General features: G+C 37.0%; 1 protein-coding gene across 1 annotated transcript; it reads left to right on the top strand.

Moving 5' to 3' along the window:
- Positions 1-9594: 9594 nt before the first annotated feature.
- LOC134853123 (kinesin light chain-like) lies at positions 9595-19306 on the top strand. The gene is made up of 5 exons (XM_063869070.1): positions 9595-10032; positions 12342-12485; positions 13483-14113; positions 17439-18386; positions 18969-19306. The coding sequence occupies exons 1-5, from the start codon at positions 9880-9882 to the stop codon at positions 19070-19072; spliced, it is 1980 nt and encodes a 659-aa protein (XP_063725140.1). The 5' UTR covers positions 9595-9879; the 3' UTR covers positions 19073-19306.
- Positions 19307-22794: the final 3488 nt, after the last annotated feature.

The following is a 22794-nucleotide window of genomic DNA, read 5'->3' as shown; positions in this document are numbered from 1 at the left end:
CTGGTACGTTACATGTTCATGACGTAACTGGTAATTTCGTAGCCAAGCTTTGCAAAATGCGTAAATTGACTCAGTAGATATACTCAGTGAACACAGTATCAACTGAAAAGTTTCTTTGACACTCCAAATTTACGTCCTAATCTTAAAAACAAAGACTTTTAAATCAATTTTCCATGTTGCTCTGTGCTCCTACTTACGTTAAAATCAGGTTTTTTGTAATTTTTAGGGGAAAAAATTGTCCAATTAATTGATTAATTGACATTTTTTCCCCGACCAATTCAATTAATTGACAAAACTTTTGAATAATTGACAAAACTGTTGCCAATTGACATTTTCCAGCCCTTGGTATTGACCGCTTTAAACTAACGCGGTTTGAAACAGCGGAAATGCAGCCAAAAAAAGCGAAAGCGGTGAAAGCGCACCGATTTTCAGAAAAGCGGTGTAAAAGCGATAAAAGCGCGACTGGATATGAAATAAGCGGCTGAGCCATGCTAGCTTATGCGCATTACGTCGTAATGTAACACGGGTCAAAATTTTAACCTTAAGGCCTTGAGGCAAAGGCAAAACGTGTTCATTACGTCATATACAACGCAACAGAATACCAAAATCACTTTAAACCTCAACTTATACTGTAATCCTTTGTATTTATTTATGTCCAATTGTTTCCGAGAATCGTTTGTACCTCAAAGTTATTTGAATTAACTTCATCATCATTCGTTTCTCTTGAAAGCGGAAGAAAGCGAATATTTAATACTCAATTAAGCGGTATAAGCGAAAAGCGGTTTTCGAAAAAGCGGAAGCGACGAAAAGCGGCTTTTTGAAAAGCGATCAATTCACTGTTCCGAAAGCGTTGTAATTCTAACACGAGTCATTTTTTTCGAAACACGAGAAAGCATTTTTCTAGAAAAAGTATTGGGATTTTTTGCGTGCGGAAAACAGCATTTTTCACAAAAAAGTAAGTTTCATAAATGTAATGTAAGTAACCTATTTTGCTCACTTCGGTTGAATTGAAGATTTTGAAAAACATTTTTTTAACCAAACGACTACTACCTGTTCATAAATATAAGATAAAAAAAATTCCCTTTAGTAAATAATTTTTGGTTTGTACGTTTTTTGTGAACAAATATCGAACGGTGGTTGCTCAGTTTTTTCTCGTATTTACTCTGGTTCCTATCTGGATTCATGGGTGTATCTCGAACTGTGGATGCTAAGTTTATTCCTATATTTACCCTGGTCGGTGTATATTATTTGGTTTATTAACTGGAAAGGTCTTGTGCATAAAGACAAAATACGGATTGCTCAGCAGAACAAAATCATTTCAACTGTTTTTTTCAAGCTTTTTCGAGTTTGAAGTTTATATTTGATTTCACAAACTGATATTTTTTCATAGTTTCAAGTATATTTTCACAAACTGATTTTTTTCGAGTTCCAAGTATATTTTCACGAACTGATATAATTTCGGGTATAAAATTTCGGATTTTCACGAACTGGTATTTATCATGCTTTTCATTTTTCAGGTATGTTTTCGCGAACTGGTATTTTTGAGTGATTTTTCCAGTTTAAATTCTACTTTCATGCTTTATAGGTTCTACAACTTGCGTTAAATTTTTCAAAAAGATATGCAACCGGATTCAGTCTTGCCGGGTACCTGATTTGTGAATGATGTAACTCAGCTATTCAGACTTGTAAACGGTGTAACTCCATTCATCTCCGTTATTCACAAATTTAAATTTTTGACCTTTTGTTTTAGAAGCAATGCCTTATTTCAGTGTATTTGAAAGTCCTCAAAGTTTGTGACCTAATCGGATTCTTGTTACATGAAGACGTCTAGTTTTTATAAATTTTATTGCTTCTGTTCCAACATTATCCTTTCGTATAGAGTTTACCCATTCTGTGGGCACTCAATCTAAATCTTTTAATCAAACATCCGACTTCCTTTTCTCACCCCCCCCCCCTCCCCCTCCCCCTCTAAACATAGGGGAAACTTGTATTTACCCTTCCCCGCTATGACTGATCCTTCAATCCCGGATTCCCTTCTGGATCTTGATCCGCCCCCCTTCCCGATCCGTAAGGATTCCTGGGCACACGCGGATCCGGATGAGGAAGACAGCCAGGGCGGATCGTCTTTCCTGTCAAGATCCCTCTTCACGGAGACTGTGTCCTTAGCAGAATCTGCTGGCGCTTCCATGTAAGCTTTGCTCAAACAAAAATCCGCCAGAATCACGGAAAAAAGGGTGGTCAGATTCAGGGTGGCCACTTGGTATCTTTTTAGATGCTGGTATCCTACAGTTACTTTTTTGTATTTTTTTGAACCCAGGTATCTATTTTCAAAGCAATTGTCTTTTTCATATGATTAGCTGTCATTTGAGACAAGAGATTTTTTTTTAATGAGGATGAGCTGAAAAAGGCATAAGAATTTGGTAGAGCTCCCGAAAAGAGAAAAGTCTGTGCGTGAAATTGACCGTCATTCAGCTGCTGTTTCCTTCCAGCTGTGAAAAAATTGTGCGATCATTTGTTATTTGAACTTTTTTTTAGCGGTGTCTAAGAGTCTTTTTACAAAACAAAATATATGTTTGCTGCTTTTTAGTAGGACGCTCTTAGCCTAGTGGCCACCCTGGTCAGTTTGCACTTTAAAAGTACTGGTCCGTTCGCCGGTTTTTCCCCAATTCAAAAATACTGGTCCGTTCGCCGGTTTTTCCCGAATTTAAACGTACCAAAATTTGAATTACAATCAATCTGATTTCATCACACGAAGACAAAATTTCATTTTCTCGACATTTTTCAAATCGGTTTTGCAAGTCCGACTGGACAGACCCCAAAGTCGAGATTTCCCTTTTTTGGAATGACAATTTTTTTTGAAGAAGCCTCTTACTGCTTGGTCAAACTTTTATTTCTCATCACTGGTTGTTGAATTATAGTTTCTAACTGTAAGGTTTATAACAGTTTTTAACATGCCTTGTTAAATAACGTTAAACAACAGTGTTAATAACAGTTCAACCCTGATAGCAATCGATTTTAATGTGCAATAGTTTCTTGCAATTATATTGCAAGTCATTTTACGGGTTTTCTTTAAAATTCCAAGTTTTCTGCTGAATTGTAAACTTTTGAATGAATTAATATCCGATATTATCGGATTCAAGAGTCTTGAAATAGGCTTCAAGTCTTTAGATGTTCTACTCTCAAAAAGTAAAAACGTTGGACAAAGTTTCCTCATATATTTACATTGCCAATTTTTATCGTAATACTTGGATAAATTGGTGATAAGCACTATCATAATTGTGAAACAACTACTACATTTTTTGTAATTTTCACCTTCAATAGTACTGCAATATATTAGATAGTAAAAGAGATGGTTTGAATAACTGCTTTTTGATAAGATCACAACGATAATGAAAAGGGCGCAACTGAAATGATTAACAGATAGGCAGGTATACATGTCTAAATGTTTAGCAACAACTTGAATGAATTGAGAACGTAAAGATTCTTGAATCTCCGCCACATTTCTCCACCTTCCAATTTTTCTTCGACGAGGTAGGTAGTACTCTTTTGGCCCACTCTTTCCAGGCCGCCAGCTGCTCGTTCGCCGGTATGCTACGATGCATCTTGCACGAATGTTCACAATGGAAGGGTGCTGTGTCTAGTGTGATTCGAACGCTTTCAGGGCTGTGTAATGGGCACAGATGTCGACATGAGATGGTGACCACTCTGGGGCAGCCGCATTCAATGGGTCCGGCCATCCAGTTTGAGTTGTCTCTGTGTCTCGAGCCAGGGCAAGGGGTTTCTTCCGTCGCGAGGTCATTTTGGAAGGTTAGATCGATTTGCGGGTCACTCAACGCTTCGGAACCCGTTTCGTCTAGGATGAACGGGTTTTCCTCAGTCCCGGGGGATATATCTCACCCACACTGGAGGTCGAAGGTACGTTGGTTGTCGAGACTAGACGGTGATCGTAGTCGAGAACCACATCCTGGTTTTCCTCATGAAGCGAAATAATGGACAGATCCGCGTTATCGTCGACGTTTTCCTTTTCAATCGTAGTGGGTTCTTCCACGGGTGGAGCTTCAATTGGCGGGATTTCCTCCGCTTCCTGCGGGGTTTCCATTTCCTCGATCTCGTTCTCATCGGGAGTGGGACGAGAGGCCTCCTCCGTTTCAAGAGTTCGTTTGCGGGGCGAAACGAACTCCTTTTTCAGTTTTCTGGCTTTATTAGTATCTTTCCAGGGGCAGAACGCTAGAGGGATCGCCAAATCGCCCTCCGGTGAGTAGTACTGACCACGGCGAACTTTTCTAGTGTCAGTTTCGGGTCTTTAGGAGCAATCCTGACATAAATGTCTTCCTCTCGAAGTAAATCTTCTTTCCTCAAGTGACATTTGTTCTCGTTCAGTCTTTCCCCGTCCATGATGGCTTGGATTTTGAATGTCAGTCCCAGTTTCTGCATTGTGGCCTGCCCGAGCAGGTTGTTTCCGTCCATGCGGTCTGTCACGTAGATTTCGTCCTCAACTCTTTTTCGACGAATGCCGATCACCCCGTTCTTGAATCCGAACATAGGGATACGATTCCCCCCGTAGTCAGTGAAGTGTTTGACCGTTTTACGTATGTATTTGATGTCCAATACTTTCAAAGCCGTTTTCTTGGATACTATTGTCACGGGGGCTCCCGTGTCCACTTGGAACCGAACACTTTTCCAATTTATTAGTAGGTCCACGTACAGTTTATTATGTGCGGACCCGTCTTGCATTATATTGATTTGCTGATCCTTCTCGTTTTCGATGCTTTGCTCCATTTCTTCAGCCCAACTAAGGTCGTCTTCTTCCACTTCTTCCCCGACGTAGTTTGTCCGACGTAGTTGTGTCCGATCGTCCTCCTCTACCGCTGAACGTTCTGGCTTGCCCCCTTCCTCTTGTATTTCCTCTGCTGTTTCCTCCTCCCCCTCTGACACTCGGTCAATATTGTGCCGGATAATACTAGGATAAATTGGTGATAAACCCTATCTAAATTGTGAAACAACTACTACATTTTTTGTAATTTTCACCTTCAATAGTACTGCAATATATTGCAATCAGTTTTTAATAGTTTTTCATTGCAATAAATATATTGCAAAGCCAATTCACTATTGCAAATTCACTATTGCAAATTCACTATTGCAAATTCACTATTGCAAATTCACTATTGCAAATTCACTATTGCAAATTCACTATTGCAAATTCACTATTGCAAATTCACTATTGCAAATTCACTATTGCCTTTCATGTTTCTAGTTTGTTTTGAGAGCAAATAAAAAACAACGGTTTCAGTAAAAAAAAACTTCATATCACAATTTACATTTATTTTGACCCAATTATTTATAGCTCACTTCTTCCAAAATCAATTTTCCATCTTCACGTAAAAATTATTTTGCAATACCTTGTCGGTTAAATTCAAGTAATAATTCAGCTGCGTGCTGATCGAGGCGCATCAAATATCAAATGTAGTGGAAAGACGTTTTGTCAGAAAGCGGCAATCAATTTGAGGAAAAGGGGGATTTCAAAACTTTGCCAGAATGATTCATAATATGCAATCAGTTAAAAAAGGTATTTTAGCATGTTCGGCCATCTGAAAAGTCACCATAAAACTCGGGCATCAGGAAGGTTTTGCTCTATTTAGTAGATATCATATTCACTGAAAAATTAAAGGAAATTAATGTTAATAGTACATGCCGTTTTGACCTTACCCTATTTTCCTAAAACCTCCCACAAAGGAAAACTAGCAAGACATGGAATCTCGTTTCTTTGTAAATCGTATAAAAAACATCAAGAGTGAATCAGAGAAATTGAATGAAATGAGAGCGCTAGTAATGCTAACCTGGCGAGTGACACGTACTCGTGAATGTACAAATGACGATGTACTTTGTATCAAACTGTCGAAGACTCAGTAATTCTGAGTGTCAATGCTTTAGCAACACAAGACTTAAGATTACACTCTCACCGCGTAAACACTGTCTTGAGAAAAAACTACGGTCTGAGCTTTCGGCTTCACATCGCCAGATTTAGCCATGGCTGGTATATAATTAATGTGAAATGAATGTGAGCTCTAGCACGCAAGCGCGCTAGAGTAAGGCACCACTACTAGAAGTATCATAAAGGCGAATGCGATGAAAGACAATGTATGACATCATACATTGCATGGATGAAGGAATGTAAGTGGGGTGACATTGTATGGGTGACACTACATAATTGATAATGCAAGATGGGGACATGATAAAGAATGACAATGTGTAAATGATGACATATATAAACCAATATAAATAGCATACAAACAGGGGTACCTCGGTGCCACACTGTTTGTGTAATATTTTGAGGTTATTATCCCGGGTTGACCTCCATACACCGAAAATGCTTATCATACAATTCCATACATCAAGTGTGTGGGAAAATGCTTGTCATACAATTTTCATACAATTTCTAAAAATTGTTGAAAACTGGTATAAACTCATTTCTGTGGCTATTTGATTCTAATAAAACAATCTGGTGATAAAAAACTGAGGTTTGCCTTTTTTGAAAACAATGCTTATCATACAATTCCCATATATGGAAATTGTATGACTGGCATTTTTTTGATGGCGACGCAAAAACTTTTTTAAGTAATTTTGAAAATTTGGCCCAAAAATTTTTTTGTTTTTTTTTTCAACCGCAAATGGGTTTTCGTACGCAAACAAACATTTTTCGAAAAAAAATTTCTGCATGCAAAAGTTAATATTTTGTGTGCATAACGTAGTCCTGGATACGATAAAATTGGCTTTTATTTTCTTTTCACTTATTTTTTTTTCAAAAACGCTGAAAATTCCTCTTTCTTTTGTATGGTGTGTTAATGTTCGCCTTGGTCAATGTCTGATAATTTGAAAATTCAAAAATTCAATATAATCATCATTAAAAAATTTTGCCAAAAAATATAAGTTTGTTACTTTTGTTATATCAATTGTGAAAGACAGCCAAATTCAGGTCGTTTTCTATGCATTGTATATGCAAGACCGTCCAACCTTTGGTGTTTTGAGTAACCAAGGTCTTTGTCACTTGTGTTTGGTTGCAACTACAACCGCAAATTTTTCAGAAACTAAATTTAGAAAGAAAAAATCAAAATTTTTGGTTTATGGGAAAACACCTATCATACAATTTTCATATATGGAAAAATGCTTATCATAGAGTTTTCATACAATTTTCTGTACTTATGGAATTGTATGAATTTGTATGACAAGAAGTTTCTCATATATGGAAATTGTATGATAAGAAGTTTTGGTCAACCCGGGATATCCACGGTGGATAATCCACTCTCTGCTGTATATATATACAGTTAATATATTGAATCCATTGGGTATACCCATTAATATATTAATTAATAGGCCTAAAGGAATTAAGCTCAGGGGTTCCTAATAAATAATTGTATGGAAATATATGGCCATACCATATATGGAAATAACGTATTTTTAAGAAATTAAAAACACCATTATTTTTTTTTATTTTTTTGCTATTATTTGAACCATATTTCGGAGAGGGAAAATCGGAAAAAATTGAATGAAATCGGGCTCACCGAGAGACCAGACTTTGACAACTAGCAAGACATTTGAGCAAGACATGTTTCTAATGATCAACAAGCAGTTCTGGGGAGTTCACACTGTCAAGAAGGTCATAGAACAAACAGTGGACTAAGAAAATACTTTTTACTATATGTCAGAAAAGTTTGTTTTCTCGTCATGAATTTGAACCAATTGTTCATGAAATTTTTTTCCATTATGAAAATTATGGCCTTTATTTATTTTTTCAAAAATATATATGGCTTTATTTATTTTTGAAAATTTTCTAGGACCATAATATTGCCATACCATATTAGGAACCCCTGATTAAGCTTAAAGAGTGCTTCAACGATGTTTTTAACGTCTAGCTTGTAAATTACTATCATTCTTTCTCTTATCTGTAGGGACGACAATGCATGCAAGTTGCATAAATACCATCTTTTCTGCGCTATGCGCAAAAACGTACGCAAGTTGCATAAATCCCCCATTTTTTTCAAAAACTCTGCAAAAAACTCCAGTATTCTGCACCAAAAACGATTAATTCTGAATAAAGTTGATTCTACCCGCAACCACTTGTTCCACCATGTAAAATTGAAAGTTTTATGAGACAGCAAACATAGTTCTTTAGCGCAATAAAGGCTCATTCACTGAGAATGGCTTCTTTTTGTGACCATGAGCTCCAAAAGTGTAATGAAACGGAGGAATTTTGCTAGAAATCAATGAAAATTAAGCAAAAGTTTCATTTATTTTCATTTGTATACGTACGCACATAAACAGGTAGCTTCCCGTACTGAACTTTTTGTGCCATTTCACGGCTGATCATCCATTTAGCAGGGGAGAGAATATTCTCAGGACTGTTCCCCCATTATGCAGGGCTGTTCACAAGTGAGCATGCGTATTTTTCTACAGACGTGGTCATACCTGGATCTTACATGATCAGACCTGAGTGAAACATGTTCATGCCTGTCGCAGACATGATAACGACTGACTGAAAACTTGACAAATTCATATTTATTTATACATTACTTCTTATCTTGACTAATTGGTCTTTCTTGTTAAAAATTTCACTTTTTCAGATTTTGTTTGAAATGAGCTTATCCAAATTTACCTCCTCGAGTCAAATATCTTCAAATGAAGAAAATTATGTCGCATCTACATCCCAAAAAAGAGGACTTCAGGTTAGTTTCAGGGGGTCAACGGGAGGGATAGTCGAAAAAACTAAGAATCCCCGGTTTGAATTGAAGCAATTCGTCACAAAATTTTTTGGCCAATAACCCTTCAATTTTCGCGAACCAGTAGCCGCAATAATTGCGAATAAATTAAAAAGATTTGATTGGTTGATACTACTAATCTCATTGAATAAATTAACAACAAATATGCGACTACTTTTTAACGCATGATTTTTGTCTAGTTTTATTTGTTAAGCATTTATTTAAAGTGATGAATTTTTGACTAACAATTAGCTTATGTTGACAGGAAACAGAGAAAAGTATCCACACGCCCCGCTACCAACGACTCCCTGCTGGCAATTAAAGAAAGATGCATCTAACCGCTACAGTAAATTTTCAACAAAAAACTTCACCAATGTCAAAAAAATCTGAAAAAAAAACTTAAAATTTGAATTAAAGTGTCACATTATCAAGCTGAGTTTATGATGTTGTTACAATTCAACCATTTCTTTAATTATCTTATAATACTGAAGATAACGATTTGAGCATATTCGGTTCAGGCATGGTCATGTATCCTGCAGGTGTGAGCATGTTTAGTTCAGGTATGATCATGTATCCTGCAGGTGTGAGCATGTTTAGTTCAGGTATGATCATGCATCCTGCAGGTGTGAGCATGTTCAGTTCAGGCATGATCATGCATGCTGCAGGTGTGAGCATATCTTCAGTTAGCACACCTGATGCAGGTCTGATGCAGGTATGTGCATGCCGAATATAGACATGCTGCATATCTGTTACAGACATGAATTTTGCATGATTTTACAATGATCAGATATGATTATGGCCAAAAAGTTCGGTACGGGTTTTATATGCATAAATGGTCGTCCCTACTTACATTTATCTGTGCGAAAACGTGAGTCGTACGCAGTGGTACGTTTCTCTACATGTATATACGCACAATTACATAAGTACTGTGCTTTACGTGATGTTGGCAGCGAATTTGATTGGCCGAAACTAACTATATACAGTTTCACCGAAGCCAACTTTGATTGTGAACAAATAAACGCTTGCGTATATAAACGCTCAGCTCAATGCAAGATTGGTTTTTGTTTCTGACGAATGTACTTAATAGTGTCTGAGCTGCCGAAAGCATTTATTTGCCGAATTTCAAATGAATCAAACACGCATTCCTCGAGAAACGAAATTTGTGTCCCCGGCTGTGAACACTTCAGCTCCCCCGAAGTCCCTCGGACTTTCTGTTCCACTCATCAAAAAACTTCTTCACGAAAATGACCTCGAAACAAAACAATGGAACCTTTATCAGGTACGATCTTCAGGTTTTTTTCAACTTGGAAACTATGCATTTCACATCAGGGCCTTGCATTAGTCAATTGACAAAACATTGCAATAAAAAATACCAGCAATAATTACATTGCAATATATTTTAATGTGCAATAGTTTATTGCAATTATAATGTAAGTCATTATTTGCCTTTTTAAATAGAAAAATCCCAGTTCTGATTTTCTTTGAAAATTCCTTTGATTGAAATAGTATCCGATATTATGGCATTCAAGAGTCTTTCAAGAAAACGGTTTCTATATATAGAAAGAATATATTCTCAAAAAGTAAAACCTTTGGTCAAAACTTTCTCATACAATTACATTTTTATCGTGATATTGGGCTAAATTGGTGATTAAGACTATCTAATTTGTGAAATAACGGCTGAGCTAAAAGCCCAACGGCTAACCCCCTTGCTCACTTTTTCCAAACCCAATTGATCTTCAGGTAAGCGTATTTTGCAATTTCTTGTCGGTGAAATCAAAGTAATAAGATTTCAGCTGCGTGCTGATCGAGGCACATCAAATATCAAATGTAGTGGAAAGACGTTTTGTCAGAAAGCGGCAATCAATTACATGTAGGCAGTGATGACAAAAAAAATTTATTGGAAATTTATTGGATGCAATAAGTAAACCAATAAATAAATACAGATTTTAGCGCGATTTAAATCGCGATTGCAATAAATCTTTACAATAAAAATGAGTTAGTTTTTATTGGATTTTTGTTTGAAGGGTGAAAAATCTCAAGTGTTACTGCTTTCTTATAGGTTGCATCAAACTAATCAAACCTAAAGCTTTGCAGAAAGTATGTTTCTCGCAAAAATAATGAAAAATATGGTGGTTGATAAGCTAAAAAAAAGCCTCACCATACGAAATGTGAAAAATTTCAACGAAAGTTTGATTTCTTCCGAATGAATAATTTATTGCATTTTTCCAATAATTTTTTTCTTCAGAACAAAATCATCGAAATCAAGCCGAATATGCAATAAATTGCGAATGAAACAATAAATGAAATATAACCATCCAATAAATCGCGATTATTCCAATAAAATTTATTTATTTGGTCATCACTGCATGTAGGGGAAAAGGGGAATTACAAAACTTTGCCAGAATGATTCATTAAATGCAATTAGTTAGGAAAAGGTCTTTTAGCATGTTCGGCGATCTGAAATACTATCAGTAATGTTTTGCTATATATAGTAGATATCATATTCACTGTTAGTGGATGAAACTGATTTTACTGCCGCAGTTTACTTTACTTTTATCAGCTATATTTTAAGAATACTGTCAAAAAAGGTTGAAATATGTTTAACATATTGTTAATTCCGATATCTTGAAGATATACGGAATGATATCTTAGTTTTTTTCCGAATCGGTTACTTCCGCTAGCTCAAGTCGGCAGTTCCTGTCCCGCTGGGAACCAATTTTTGTGTTCTTCCTAATGGCAACTGTCTTTGTTGTTCAGCACATATATCTATAGGTTTTTACCAAATAATATTTCCGATATCGGAAAATTAACTATTTCCAACTATCGGAAATGACGTTTTTTAATTATTGGTTTTGAAACAAATGTTGTCGAGATCTAAGTTGTATTTTTTCCGATTTTAAAAAACAATTATATTCAGATCAGTTAATTAATTGAAATTGTTGAATATGACCGTTTGCTAGGAGTAAATCTATAGTACAGATTTTCCGTGAAGGAAAATAAAAATTTTCATTTTTTTACTTTTTCAATGTTTGCTTTATAAACTCAGAAATCCCATTTATGTACCCCTAGTCATGTCCTCTTTTGGTCTTTCCCCATTATTTAAAGAAGGTAGGGACTTCACTTCGAGTTGGTTGAGCAAAGCCGGCAGCGAACGATCCAGCACTCGAATTACAATATTATTAATTGTTTCTTCGAAGAACCTCGAAGAAGAAGAACGGATTATGTACTTGTCCGAGATTTTTTATTCATTAAAGGATTCATGTATATCCATAAAAACGCGATCCATCCTTATAAGGAAAAAACCTAGCTGTTGAGTCGATATCTGGGCTGAAATACAACAAACACTTTTTTTTCACTTCGAAAAAGAATGACATCGGCGCCTGTAAGACAAGCGCACACGAGTTGTCGCTCCTAATGACGATTTGAGAAAAACAAAGATGCTCTATTTTCCAAACTTTGTATTGAACCACTGAGTGGTTACCACTCCTCGTGAAAACATGTTTTTTCCCAAAAGATAGCAAAAATCTTAACAACTAAAAAATATATAACAGCTCTGCTTTTCACTATGTTATCATCATTTGTCTTCAGGTGTGTGAAACAATCGTGAAGCCTGCCACTGCGTCCACGGGATGTGCGTATGTGGACCTATATGCCTCAGAGCGGGACGAGACCGGCCAACTTCTCGTATCAGAAGCCACATGTTTTGTTTCACACGCGTGGACATACGAACACGTGAGTTCATTTTTTGACGTGTCGTTTTTTGACATGGAATAAAAAGCGTGCTATACAAAACAGTGTTTTTTAATGTGTTTTATACAGCTCAGGGAATCTAATTTAATTATAAGAACAATTACAGCGGTCTCAGCAGTGGCTGCGAGGGCTGGTTAGGAAGGTCGTTTCTCCAAGTTGGGCGTAAAGTATGGAAAACTGAGAGCAAAAAGCCGAAAAACTGATTTTTTATGATTTCAATACAATTGATTTAATTTAATTGAATAAAGTTTTTCTAAACATTATTTTATCACCATGTTTTTGAAAAAAGAAAAAAAACATAAATTTTTTTTTCAAACAAACGGTGTTTGTTTAAAAACGATCATTAAAACGTTTTTTTTTACAGGGGCGGCTTTTGGTTTATATAACTAGACGTTTTAGAATGGCTTGAAAACTAGATTACTTTTAGCATTAAAACCGTGAAGCAGTGATGTGCATTGGGCTCTGTTTTCGCACCCTAACCCGACCCGACAGTCGTTTGTCAAACCCGACCCGACCCGAACTTTACTTTTAGAACAAAAGAAGCTAAATTTGGCTGATGCCATCCATAAGGAACGCGTAATTTAGACTTTTATTGCTGCTAAAAAAGCATGGTCAATAAAGGTTAAACCCGACCCGACCCAATACGCGAAATTCTGTACTCTACTCGAACCCCCTAGAACAATTTACACCCCTCGGAATATGTTCTAAAGCCGCCCCTGTTTCATATGACCACTCTATATTTTGTTGTTTTTACGCTGTTACATGTACCGACTAAGCCAGTGCCAGCCTATGATGAACAAACATTTCTTTAATATCCAGTTTTTCAATAATATTTTGTTACCACTATTTACTTAATAGGTGAAGAATTCGAATACGTCTGAGCAAAGTATTGTTCAGTTAACTTATGCGCCTATTAAGTCGTTTTATCTTTCATATTTGGAACAACTGGATAGAAAACAAAAAGAAACATGTGTTTTAGTCCGGCTTTCTGAAAACCCTCTTGAAATATTCTCAGTCTAAATCAACCTCCGAATATTTCTACATCGACTGTTATGTCCACCCCCAGCATGGCGGCACAGTCAGCCCCGATTACCTGAAAAACGTGTTCGGCAAGCCGATTCGCGACTCGGACCATTTCGTGGCGGTCATGTCTCCGTGGGACAACCCGGTACCACTCTCCAGAATCTGGTGCATCTACGAGTTTCACACTGCTATAACTCACAAGAAGCCATTCGAGGTCGTCTTCACGGCTGAAGAAGACGGGTCGTGGGCGGAAAACATTACTGACACCGACTTCATTGTCAGCAAATACTCAGAAATAGACAGCAAAAACGCAGAGGCTTCAGAACCAGAAGACAAGGCCAATATCCTGCAACTTATCGAGAAAGAGGTGGGAACAAAAAAGTTGAACGCTGAAATTATGCAAAAAGTGCGAGATCTGCTGGTGGACAAATGCATGGCATACTTGGCTAAAGAACCGAGGTCGGCAGTCTTCGGATTGGTGTGTAACTTTTCACCATCGAAGACCCTGCTCGAGCAGATTTTGGTGCATAAACAGCGGGTTCTGGATGAGGCCGGTGACGACGACGACGATGCTCATTTCGATGTGGGTATGTATCATTCTGTTCTTGAATTATTCTGTACCGTAGTGATTGATTGCCAAGCGGTTAGTGCTTACGACTGTTTTGTTTTTCTGGAAGGTTTCTCAGCTTTTCTCACAAAAAAAACATCTAAATTTTGCTGGTCGAACTCCCCTCTTTAACCATCTAAAGGACTACGAATGTTTTTTGCACATTAAAAAAAATCTTAGCATTAAAACACTAAATAACATATTTGAATTCCCCTTGAAATCGTATTCTATCATGGGGTTTAGGGAGTTGGGATTCGACCCCTCCACCAAAATTTGTGGCCTTTCCCAGACTTGCCAAAGCTTTCGTAATATAATGCTTTTGAATATGTATCGCAGAAAATTTTGAGAAAAACTCAAACAACACTTTTTGCGATAAACATTTCAATTGCAATCAGGGTTCGAATTAAGCCGTATCGCATCCCAATTTGCGAATCGATATCGGGGATTTGCGAATCACTTTCTGATTTTGATTAGCAATTCTGCGAATCAAAAGCAGTCATCGACACCGAATTTTCAGTTCAGTTCGAGAAAAAGCACCATGGCTTATTACTGTTTCTGCAAATGTTTCTGTAAAATTCAACGGCTCAAAAATGTTGCGATACAAATTTGGAGATTGCGAATCAATATGCAACCTTGATTCGCAATTATGCGATACAAAAATTTCAGAGTATTTCGAACCCTGATTGCAATACTGAAAACAATTTATACAGAGGCACGAAGTTTTACGCTTTAAACGTTCTCAGGGAAAACGTTCTCAGATAACGTATCAAATGCTTACGTACAGTACATTCATGGCCAGAATTTTTTTAATGGTGGCAATGAATTTCAGACGCCAACACCTGTGTTGTAGACGCTTAGGAGGCCAAGCGAAATATAAGCGCAAGCGACACTTTAACATTGTTTTTTATTACAACTACTTCGAGCTGAAATTCAGCTGCTGAATGACCAAAGGCACATGGCTTATTTCAAAATACGCCCACGTTATAAATTTTTCAAATAAGCGAAGTCGCGCGTAAGCGCTTTAAGCATAAGCGACGAAGCGATAAGCGGAGGCTAAAAAAGCGCAGATAGCGATAAGCGTAAACAACTTGAGCGAGTACAACACTGGCGAACAGTGACCTTGTTGAAAAAACTGTTACCAGAATTTAATAAAAAGTAAAACTTTCGTTGTTCTAACGTTCGGGTTAGTTATTCTGTTTTTGAACTTTCAACACACATGACCATGCATATAAGTAACTAATAAGGCGTATAACGGCGATGGAAGCTTTGAAAACACGCTTTGAGTCTCGTTGGAAGTACAAAAAATAGGTTCAAACGCGATTCAAAATATATATTTTTTCGGAATTGACTTTTTGACGAAGTCTACTGGTGGTAAAACGAATGGGTCCGTGGGTATCTTGAATTAATTAGAACTAGACAGACATTTCATAAACAACGTAAGATGTCGCCAGTCTATCGCAACTCTTCCTTGTAGTCCAAAGCCCTGAATTTGAGTAAAATGAAAAATCAGAATAGTTCACTTCTAAAAATAAAGTGGTTTCCGAAGGCTGGCCTACGAGTCGTGCGAAATACGTTTTCGAAACGTGAAAACAACCATCGAACAAAAGTATAAGAGGTTCAAAATGTTGGTCATTTTTTCGGGTTTTGTGGATCTTTGAAGGCTAGAATAGTGTGTTTGTTTTCGAAATGTCTGAAGTTTACGAACGTCCCTCGGTAAGTCGGACACAAATTTCTGTTCAAACTTTGTCCACCTGTGGGCTATAAGCAGGGCATGGCAAAAACATATTGGTATTGCAAAATATTGGTACAAAACAGTTCAATGAATTGCAATATTTTCGATTTAAAAAGAGCTGGTCTTGACATGTGCCTTTATGGAAACCAGCTTCATCAGCCCGACATCGAATATCCCGGAACGGTTTTTCAGTACGGCTGGATAAACTTACAAGGATTATAGGAAGAGCCTACTAGTAGTACTACCTACTAACTTGGAACTTCAGTTGTATTACATGTAGCACTACAACACAAAATTTTGGGATATCGATACAATAAAAACACTTGTTCACTAAACTTTTTTTGAAAACCATCTGCAGAAATATTGCATGTTGTATTGCAGAAATCATTCAAGGGGCAGTATTTTATTGCACGACGAAAGTTCAACTTTCAACAACGATAAGTTATTGCAATAGAATATAAATATGATTGTGCCGTACCCTGGATATAAGCACACAAAGTGCCACTGGCTTACGCCATTTCTAACTTGTGTGTCAACCTAGCCAATGTTTGACACGACAGGAAACAGTTTTTTTGGAAAGGGATCTTGTTCTTTTTTGAAAATGCAGCAGTTGACTTTTCACACATTAGTAATTGGTTCGATTGCGCATAACACCGAGACGTGCTTGGCTGTTTTGTTAATAATTTTAGAAGACTTATTTTGGTCAAGAAAAGTTTATAAAAGTTAAAAGATTAGCATGTCACTTTTCGACATTCGAAAACTCTCAAAAGTCAGTGGATGAGTATTTTTGAACAAACTGTGGGTTTTCGATCACTTGACTTTAATACTTGTAACAGGCTTCAATAACGGTTAGAATGACGTTGTTGGTTAGCGCGCGCTGATCACTTAGCAACAATTTGTACAAAAATTTACAGCCCATTTCGAAATTTATTGGCCAAGCACTTTTAGACGAAATGCGTTATCTTCTGAGTGGATTGACTTACTTCCCGTTGATTTTAAATCTTTTGAAATGAATTATTTGTAATTTATAGTATGGGGTACTTTAAGCAATAAATTAAAAAAATTAGCTTAAATTCAATTTTAATTATGAATATAAAGGTACACTGGTGATATATAGTGATATTTAGGTCAGAAAGTTCATTAGAAAAGGAAAATAGTAAAAATTAGAATTTTAAAAAGAACCATCAAATTTGGAATCTACTAATATGGCAGTTTTTGGTCAGGCGACACTGGAATGGTTCTTCTGAAACCCCAAATGGTCCAGAATTGATATTTCATGCTTTGGGAGGGTTGTATAAACACCCCTAGACGTTTCTAAACCAACAAAAATAATCGATTTTTTTGGAACGATTTCCACTTTCTGTTATTCTCCCCCTGACTCTGTACAACAGTCGTATAAACTCATTTATGAAATTTCTCATCACGAAAATATAATGGTACATGTTACATGTACGGACATTGATTTGCTTGCTCGCGTTGAACAAAAAGTGTAGTTGTTTGAGCTGTTAGCAACAACTTCGTAGTTTATTTACAAACAATGACTAAAGTGTTACTGTCATATTTCTTGCTTCAGCCTGCGTGTGTCAACAGCTTGAGACGAGGAGTGACGCTCTGCATCATTACCAGCGGTATGTAGAAATACGGACAAGCAAGTTCGGTGAAAAACACGAGTTATTGGCTTCCACTTACAACAACATGGCAAACACGCACAGAGATATGGGCAATCACAAAGAGGCTCTCCGTCTGTACACGCTGAGTCTTGACATTCAACTAGAGACGCTGGGGGAGCGGCATCCGAATGTGGCCCACTCTTACAACAACATGGCCATCTCACACGATGATATGGGCAATCACAAAGAGGCTCTCCGTCTGTACAGGCTGAGTCTTGACATCAAACTAGAGACACTCGGGGAGCGGCATCCGGATGTGGCCGACTCTTACAACAACATGGCAAACACGCACAGAGATATGGGCAATCACAAAGAGGCTCTCCGTCTGTACACGCTGAGTCTTGACATTCAACTAGAGACGCTGGGGGAGCGGCATCCGAGTGTGGCCAACTCTTACAACAACATGGCCATCTCACACGATGATATGGGCAATCACAAAGAGGCTCTCCGTCTGTACACGCTGAGTCTTAACATCAGACTAGAGACGCTGGGGCAGCGGCATCCGAATGTGGCCACCTCTTACAGCAACATGGGCAACACGCACGATGATATGGGCAATCACAAAGAGGCTCTCCGTCTGCACACGCTGAGTCTTGACATCAGACTAGAGACACTGGGGGAGCGGCATCCGGATGTGGCCGCCTCTTACCACAACATGGGTTGTCTTTATGGAACCACTGGCGAGTTGCATTTAGCCCTGGATTGTTTCACTAAAGCAATGAACATATGGACAGACACACTGCCCGACAATCATCCACATCTGAAAAGTACACGTGCTGTGATGGAGATTGTCAAGAATCGCTTGCAGACACAACAAACACATGTGCTTCCATCTTCTCCGACGGGAAATGGTAACTTTTATTTCAACGATTAACGCCATATTTGTTCTCTCTAATCGTGAATGTTCAACTTTTGTTTATTCTATTATAATTGTTTTATATAACTTCAGGGTTGTTTTATAAATCAGTTATTTTCATTTTCGACTGTTTTATATGTTTTTTTCGGAAAGAACAAGTTTTTTTCAAAACTTACTTATACCAACGAGTAAAAAGTAGTTTATCGATTTTGCTGCCGGGTGTTATACTTGACCATTCGTCCGAAAAGGAGTCCACAGAATGGCAGATAACAGCAAATCTACCATCCGTTTTTGCCCAAAGTATCTTTAAAAAGAGATTTGCGTAATATACCTTGCGCTAATTTTGGTATGAAACTAGCTTTTGAAATTGTAAAACTGCCATGCAACTGTACAAAAACGTATGGGAAAACCCTTAGCTCCTTTAGTTTTGCCATTCTTAGGGAACAAAACATGTTTTTTTTTCAATCGTGTTTAAAACATGTTTTTTTATCGTTTGAAAAAAACCTAACCCTAACTCTAACAACCCTGTATAACTTAAGTTATATATAACTATATATAGCTGGAAGTTCTTTTGCAGAGGAGACTGCTCAATCGACCGTTGTTGGAGCTGTTGGACATTCGGATGAATCTGTCTCGGCCACCAGAACACGGCAGTCTTCTAGTTTTTGCAGAATTCTTTGACCATTTCTCAACCAATCGAGACACGCCTTCCCATAACCCATATTGGGAAACAACAGCGGTCTCTTGCTGACATTTTCATGATCTCGCAAAGCCTTAACTCATTATTGCCTAGCAAATAACATATTCTCCTGCTCACTTGTAAATTTGTTCTATTTAGTACTTGTACAGTATTTTGTATATAAAGAGTTGAATTAGTTTCTGCTACATTTGTCTTTTTGTCTGTTTTTGGGAGGATCGAGCTCATTCGGACGCTAGCGTCAACTATTATTGCTCAAAATGGTTAACTTCGAACAATGGGTTCAGTTAAGAGCTATCATTAGATATTTGACTTCTTTATATAATGTTTGACGCAAAAAGTGGTTGAAATAATGCATAAATGCAATACAATGTTCAGTTCGATATATAAATGTGCGATAGAATTGAACGTTTCTATATGTCTGCGAATTCGTAACTTTTCCTCTATGCGCGAAGTTTGCAAATAACATTCACTTTTTTCAGTTGGGTGACGGATTCCTCGGACTCTGAAACTAACGAACTACCGCAGACGTTTTTTTGAACAACTTTGCAGGCAAATTCCGCCGATGTAGAAAGGCTTTAAACGTTCTACGAACAATTTCTTCCGGAAGACGGCAGACAATTGTTTCCTGAAACCTCGAAAAATCATTGTTTCTGTAAGATCGGGTTGAATACGAAAAAAACATAATGTGAATTTGTATTTATCCTGTTGATCACACTGAAAAAAGAGCAACCGCGGGGAACACGAGTGGAACCAACGGAACTGCTCCATCTGAGGACTGGAAAAAAAACAGTTGGATCCTCTGATTTTACAGAATTCGGAACTGACAAAATGACGAGCAGAGCCAAGAAAAACTTATTGCTCGCCAAACGATCTCCGTGATGCAGCAATATAAACATCGACAAAAGGAAATCTTGTTTCTTGGCATTAAAAAAATTAGAAGGATAATTTCATTGCAATATCAGGAAACGATTTGCCATTGCCCTCTGATTGACATTGGTTGAAATATTTTATCTTCAAATTTGAAAAAAATTACAAATTTTACGACCGTATAGACATTGAAGGCTAGGAAAAAGAGAAAACAACAGCTGAAAAGAATAAGCAGCTATTGTTTTCATGAAAAACGTAATGATGATTTCCCCTAAAGCCGTATAATCCTATAAGTTTTGCCAAAAACTGAACATATGTGCCAAAAAAATTTTGATTCGAAGCCATAGCAAAAAGTTTGTCATTGAGGTTAGGCATGGTTGTGGTTGAGGGTGTCAATTCACGCTGGTTTTCCAATGGTCGGAATGTTTCTACATCGGACAAGTTCGAACGTTCGTGTTTATACTGAATATGGTCGGGAAAAAACCTGGTGGAGACTATGATTCGTCGCCACTTTTTTCTAGAAATTTTCTTTTGGACTTAAATATAATAGTTCAAGTTTTGAAACTGCATTTTTTCATCGTAAAAATTGAATCAATAATTGCTTTAGTGCAATATTTATTGTTCATTTTCAATAAAATGCAATAATTTTTGGAACCCAAAAATTATATTGCAATTATTTATTGACTGGCCCTGGTCGGAACTGCTTTCCTAGCAAATCACTAGACCCAGTTCCTCCCCACTAAATTCACCCCGGCCCTGGTCGGAACTATGAAGCCAGCAGGTTAATTGCTACTTTTATGGCTAATGTTAGTTACTATAATTATTAACTAGTTGGTTGGTTTATTCGTCTCAGGGTATTGATTAGAAACTTCTATTTAACATTAAAATGGTAGCTCGATATCTCAGTAGCTAATCTGGCTCTTACACTTCACCAGCAGGCATAAACTTAAAGCATATATAACTTCACAGATCGAGGCTGAATTGATTGACGTCACGAAAAACACACGCCTCTCAACTCCTTTGTTCAATTGTTGTGTGTCAAGTCAAGCGTTTGTGAAGATAGCTGAGTTAATTAACCCCGCGGCCACATTGTGTTTTTATGCCAAGTAACTTGTGTGTGATTAAACCGGCTTTATTCAAGTATCACATGCACTTTGCTACATGTCTTTTACATACTTTTACGTGATATGGCTTCCAAAACATAATTTTTTGTAATAAACGAGGGGGAAATATCGAGAATAAAATACTGTATTTTAGGCTCTTGTTGACAATTCGTCTCCCAACGTGACCCAAATTTGGGTCTTATTAGTCTTACTGAGTCATGAAAAATATGTTTTTCTTGAAAAAAAAATAGATAGATAATCTATTATTAAGTTACAGATTGCTAAATTAAGAACACGAAGAGTAAACACTTCAAAAAATTTTTTTTTTACTTGTATCCGACGCTTTTAATTTGTAGCGATAGAATCTCCCTTTTTCGCGGTCCCAAACTAAAACGGCTTGTTCAAAATCACAGGCAGGGGTGTAAAATAATGTAATGTATGTTTATTGTTACCTTAAATGAAAATACTTGTATTGCTCTATACAGAAAAAAAAGATTGTTCTCAAGAATAAATTGTTGTTAATTATCATAAATTATTGTGAATGAAACCCATTTTTTCGGAAATAGTCAATTTGTCCCAATATTTCTTGTTTGTTTTTGCAAGGACATCTGTGCCTCCAAGTTGATTGGACTCGAACTTTTTCTGTAATCTTTATGGACAGCCTTTGCGGTAATAAACAGTCTTTCAACACAATTTCGAAGTAGGTTTTACCCATTTGAAACTGGAGACCAAAGAAACTGAAATAATTGTCTGTCACTTTACGATTATTGTATGAGAAAAATAAATTATTTGCATTTTTCAATCTACGAAACAAATTCTTTATATTTATTCATTGCCAATTATTTAAATAACATTTTTTTACCCCTGATCACAGGTACCCCGTCGTAATTGCCTGGAAACTCTCTTTACGAATTTGAGCGAAGCGAAAAATTAGTTTCAAACTATAATACAAAGTTTGTGTTCGCGACTTCTGTCTGGGTTTTTGGGTTTGTCCTTGTAGCATCCCCAACAAAGACCCCCACCCTAACTGAACAACATGTGTAATTGTCTCAAAACGATTATAATAGGGCTCCAATAGTGCGAAATAAATGTAGAACAGCCTCCAACACAGTCTGTGGCGAGCCGACAGACATTACCCTGCATAATCGTTCCCAACGGCTTCGTGGAGTTTTTAGGAAAATTTTAGGACGAATGAGACCGTTTGTAATTTTAGAACGATTGAATGCAAATCGAAAATTCGTTGTGTAAGTGAAATGAACTTTGAACAATTGAAAGGATTAAAGCGTTTTCTATTTGTTCACCCGTTTTTTTAGTCTTTTGACATACTATATTATTTCATCTGAACTATCGCTCAGAATTTTGCTTAGAAACCTGTTTGTGTTTTTACCCAAAACTGGTTGGAAAAAACGTGATTGAGACTATGATTCGCTGCATTTCTTTAAGTAGTTTTTGATCAATAAAGCAATAAGCTGTACTTTTAAAAACTGGTTTAAAATAGACTTTTTGATGAAAAACGATAAGATGTTAACCTCCAAAGCTGCATAATCCTATAAATCATTCCATAAAACTGTAAAGAAATGTACTGACTAAAGAGTCATGACTCAAAGCCAATAGCAATACTAGTTGGTCACTTAGATACAATTTTCTAAATTTTTACTTAAAAACTATCAAAATGGGGCGAAAAAGACACGTTTTTCCGAGGGAAAAAACAATTTCATCAACATTATAATAGT

Source organism: Symsagittifera roscoffensis, chromosome 1 (assembly GCF_963678635.1).
Source record: "Symsagittifera roscoffensis chromosome 1, txSymRosc1.1, whole genome shotgun sequence".
Lineage (NCBI taxonomy): Eukaryota > Metazoa > Xenacoelomorpha > Acoela > Convolutidae > Symsagittifera > Symsagittifera roscoffensis.
This window is presented reverse-complemented; position numbering and strand designations above follow the sequence as displayed.

Coding starts and splice junctions, on each gene's coding strand:
- LOC134853123 (XM_063869070.1), top strand. CDS start 9,880: ATGAATCAAACACGCATTCCTCGAGAAACGAAATTTGTGTCCCCGGCT. Junction 12,486..13,482: donor ACGCGTGGACATACGAACAC/GTGAGTTCATTT, acceptor CATGTGTTTTAG/TCCGGCTTTCTGAAAACCCT. Junction 18,387..18,968: donor ATCTTCTCCGACGGGAAATG/GTAACTTTTATT, acceptor GTTCTTTTGCAG/AGGAGACTGCTCAATCGACC.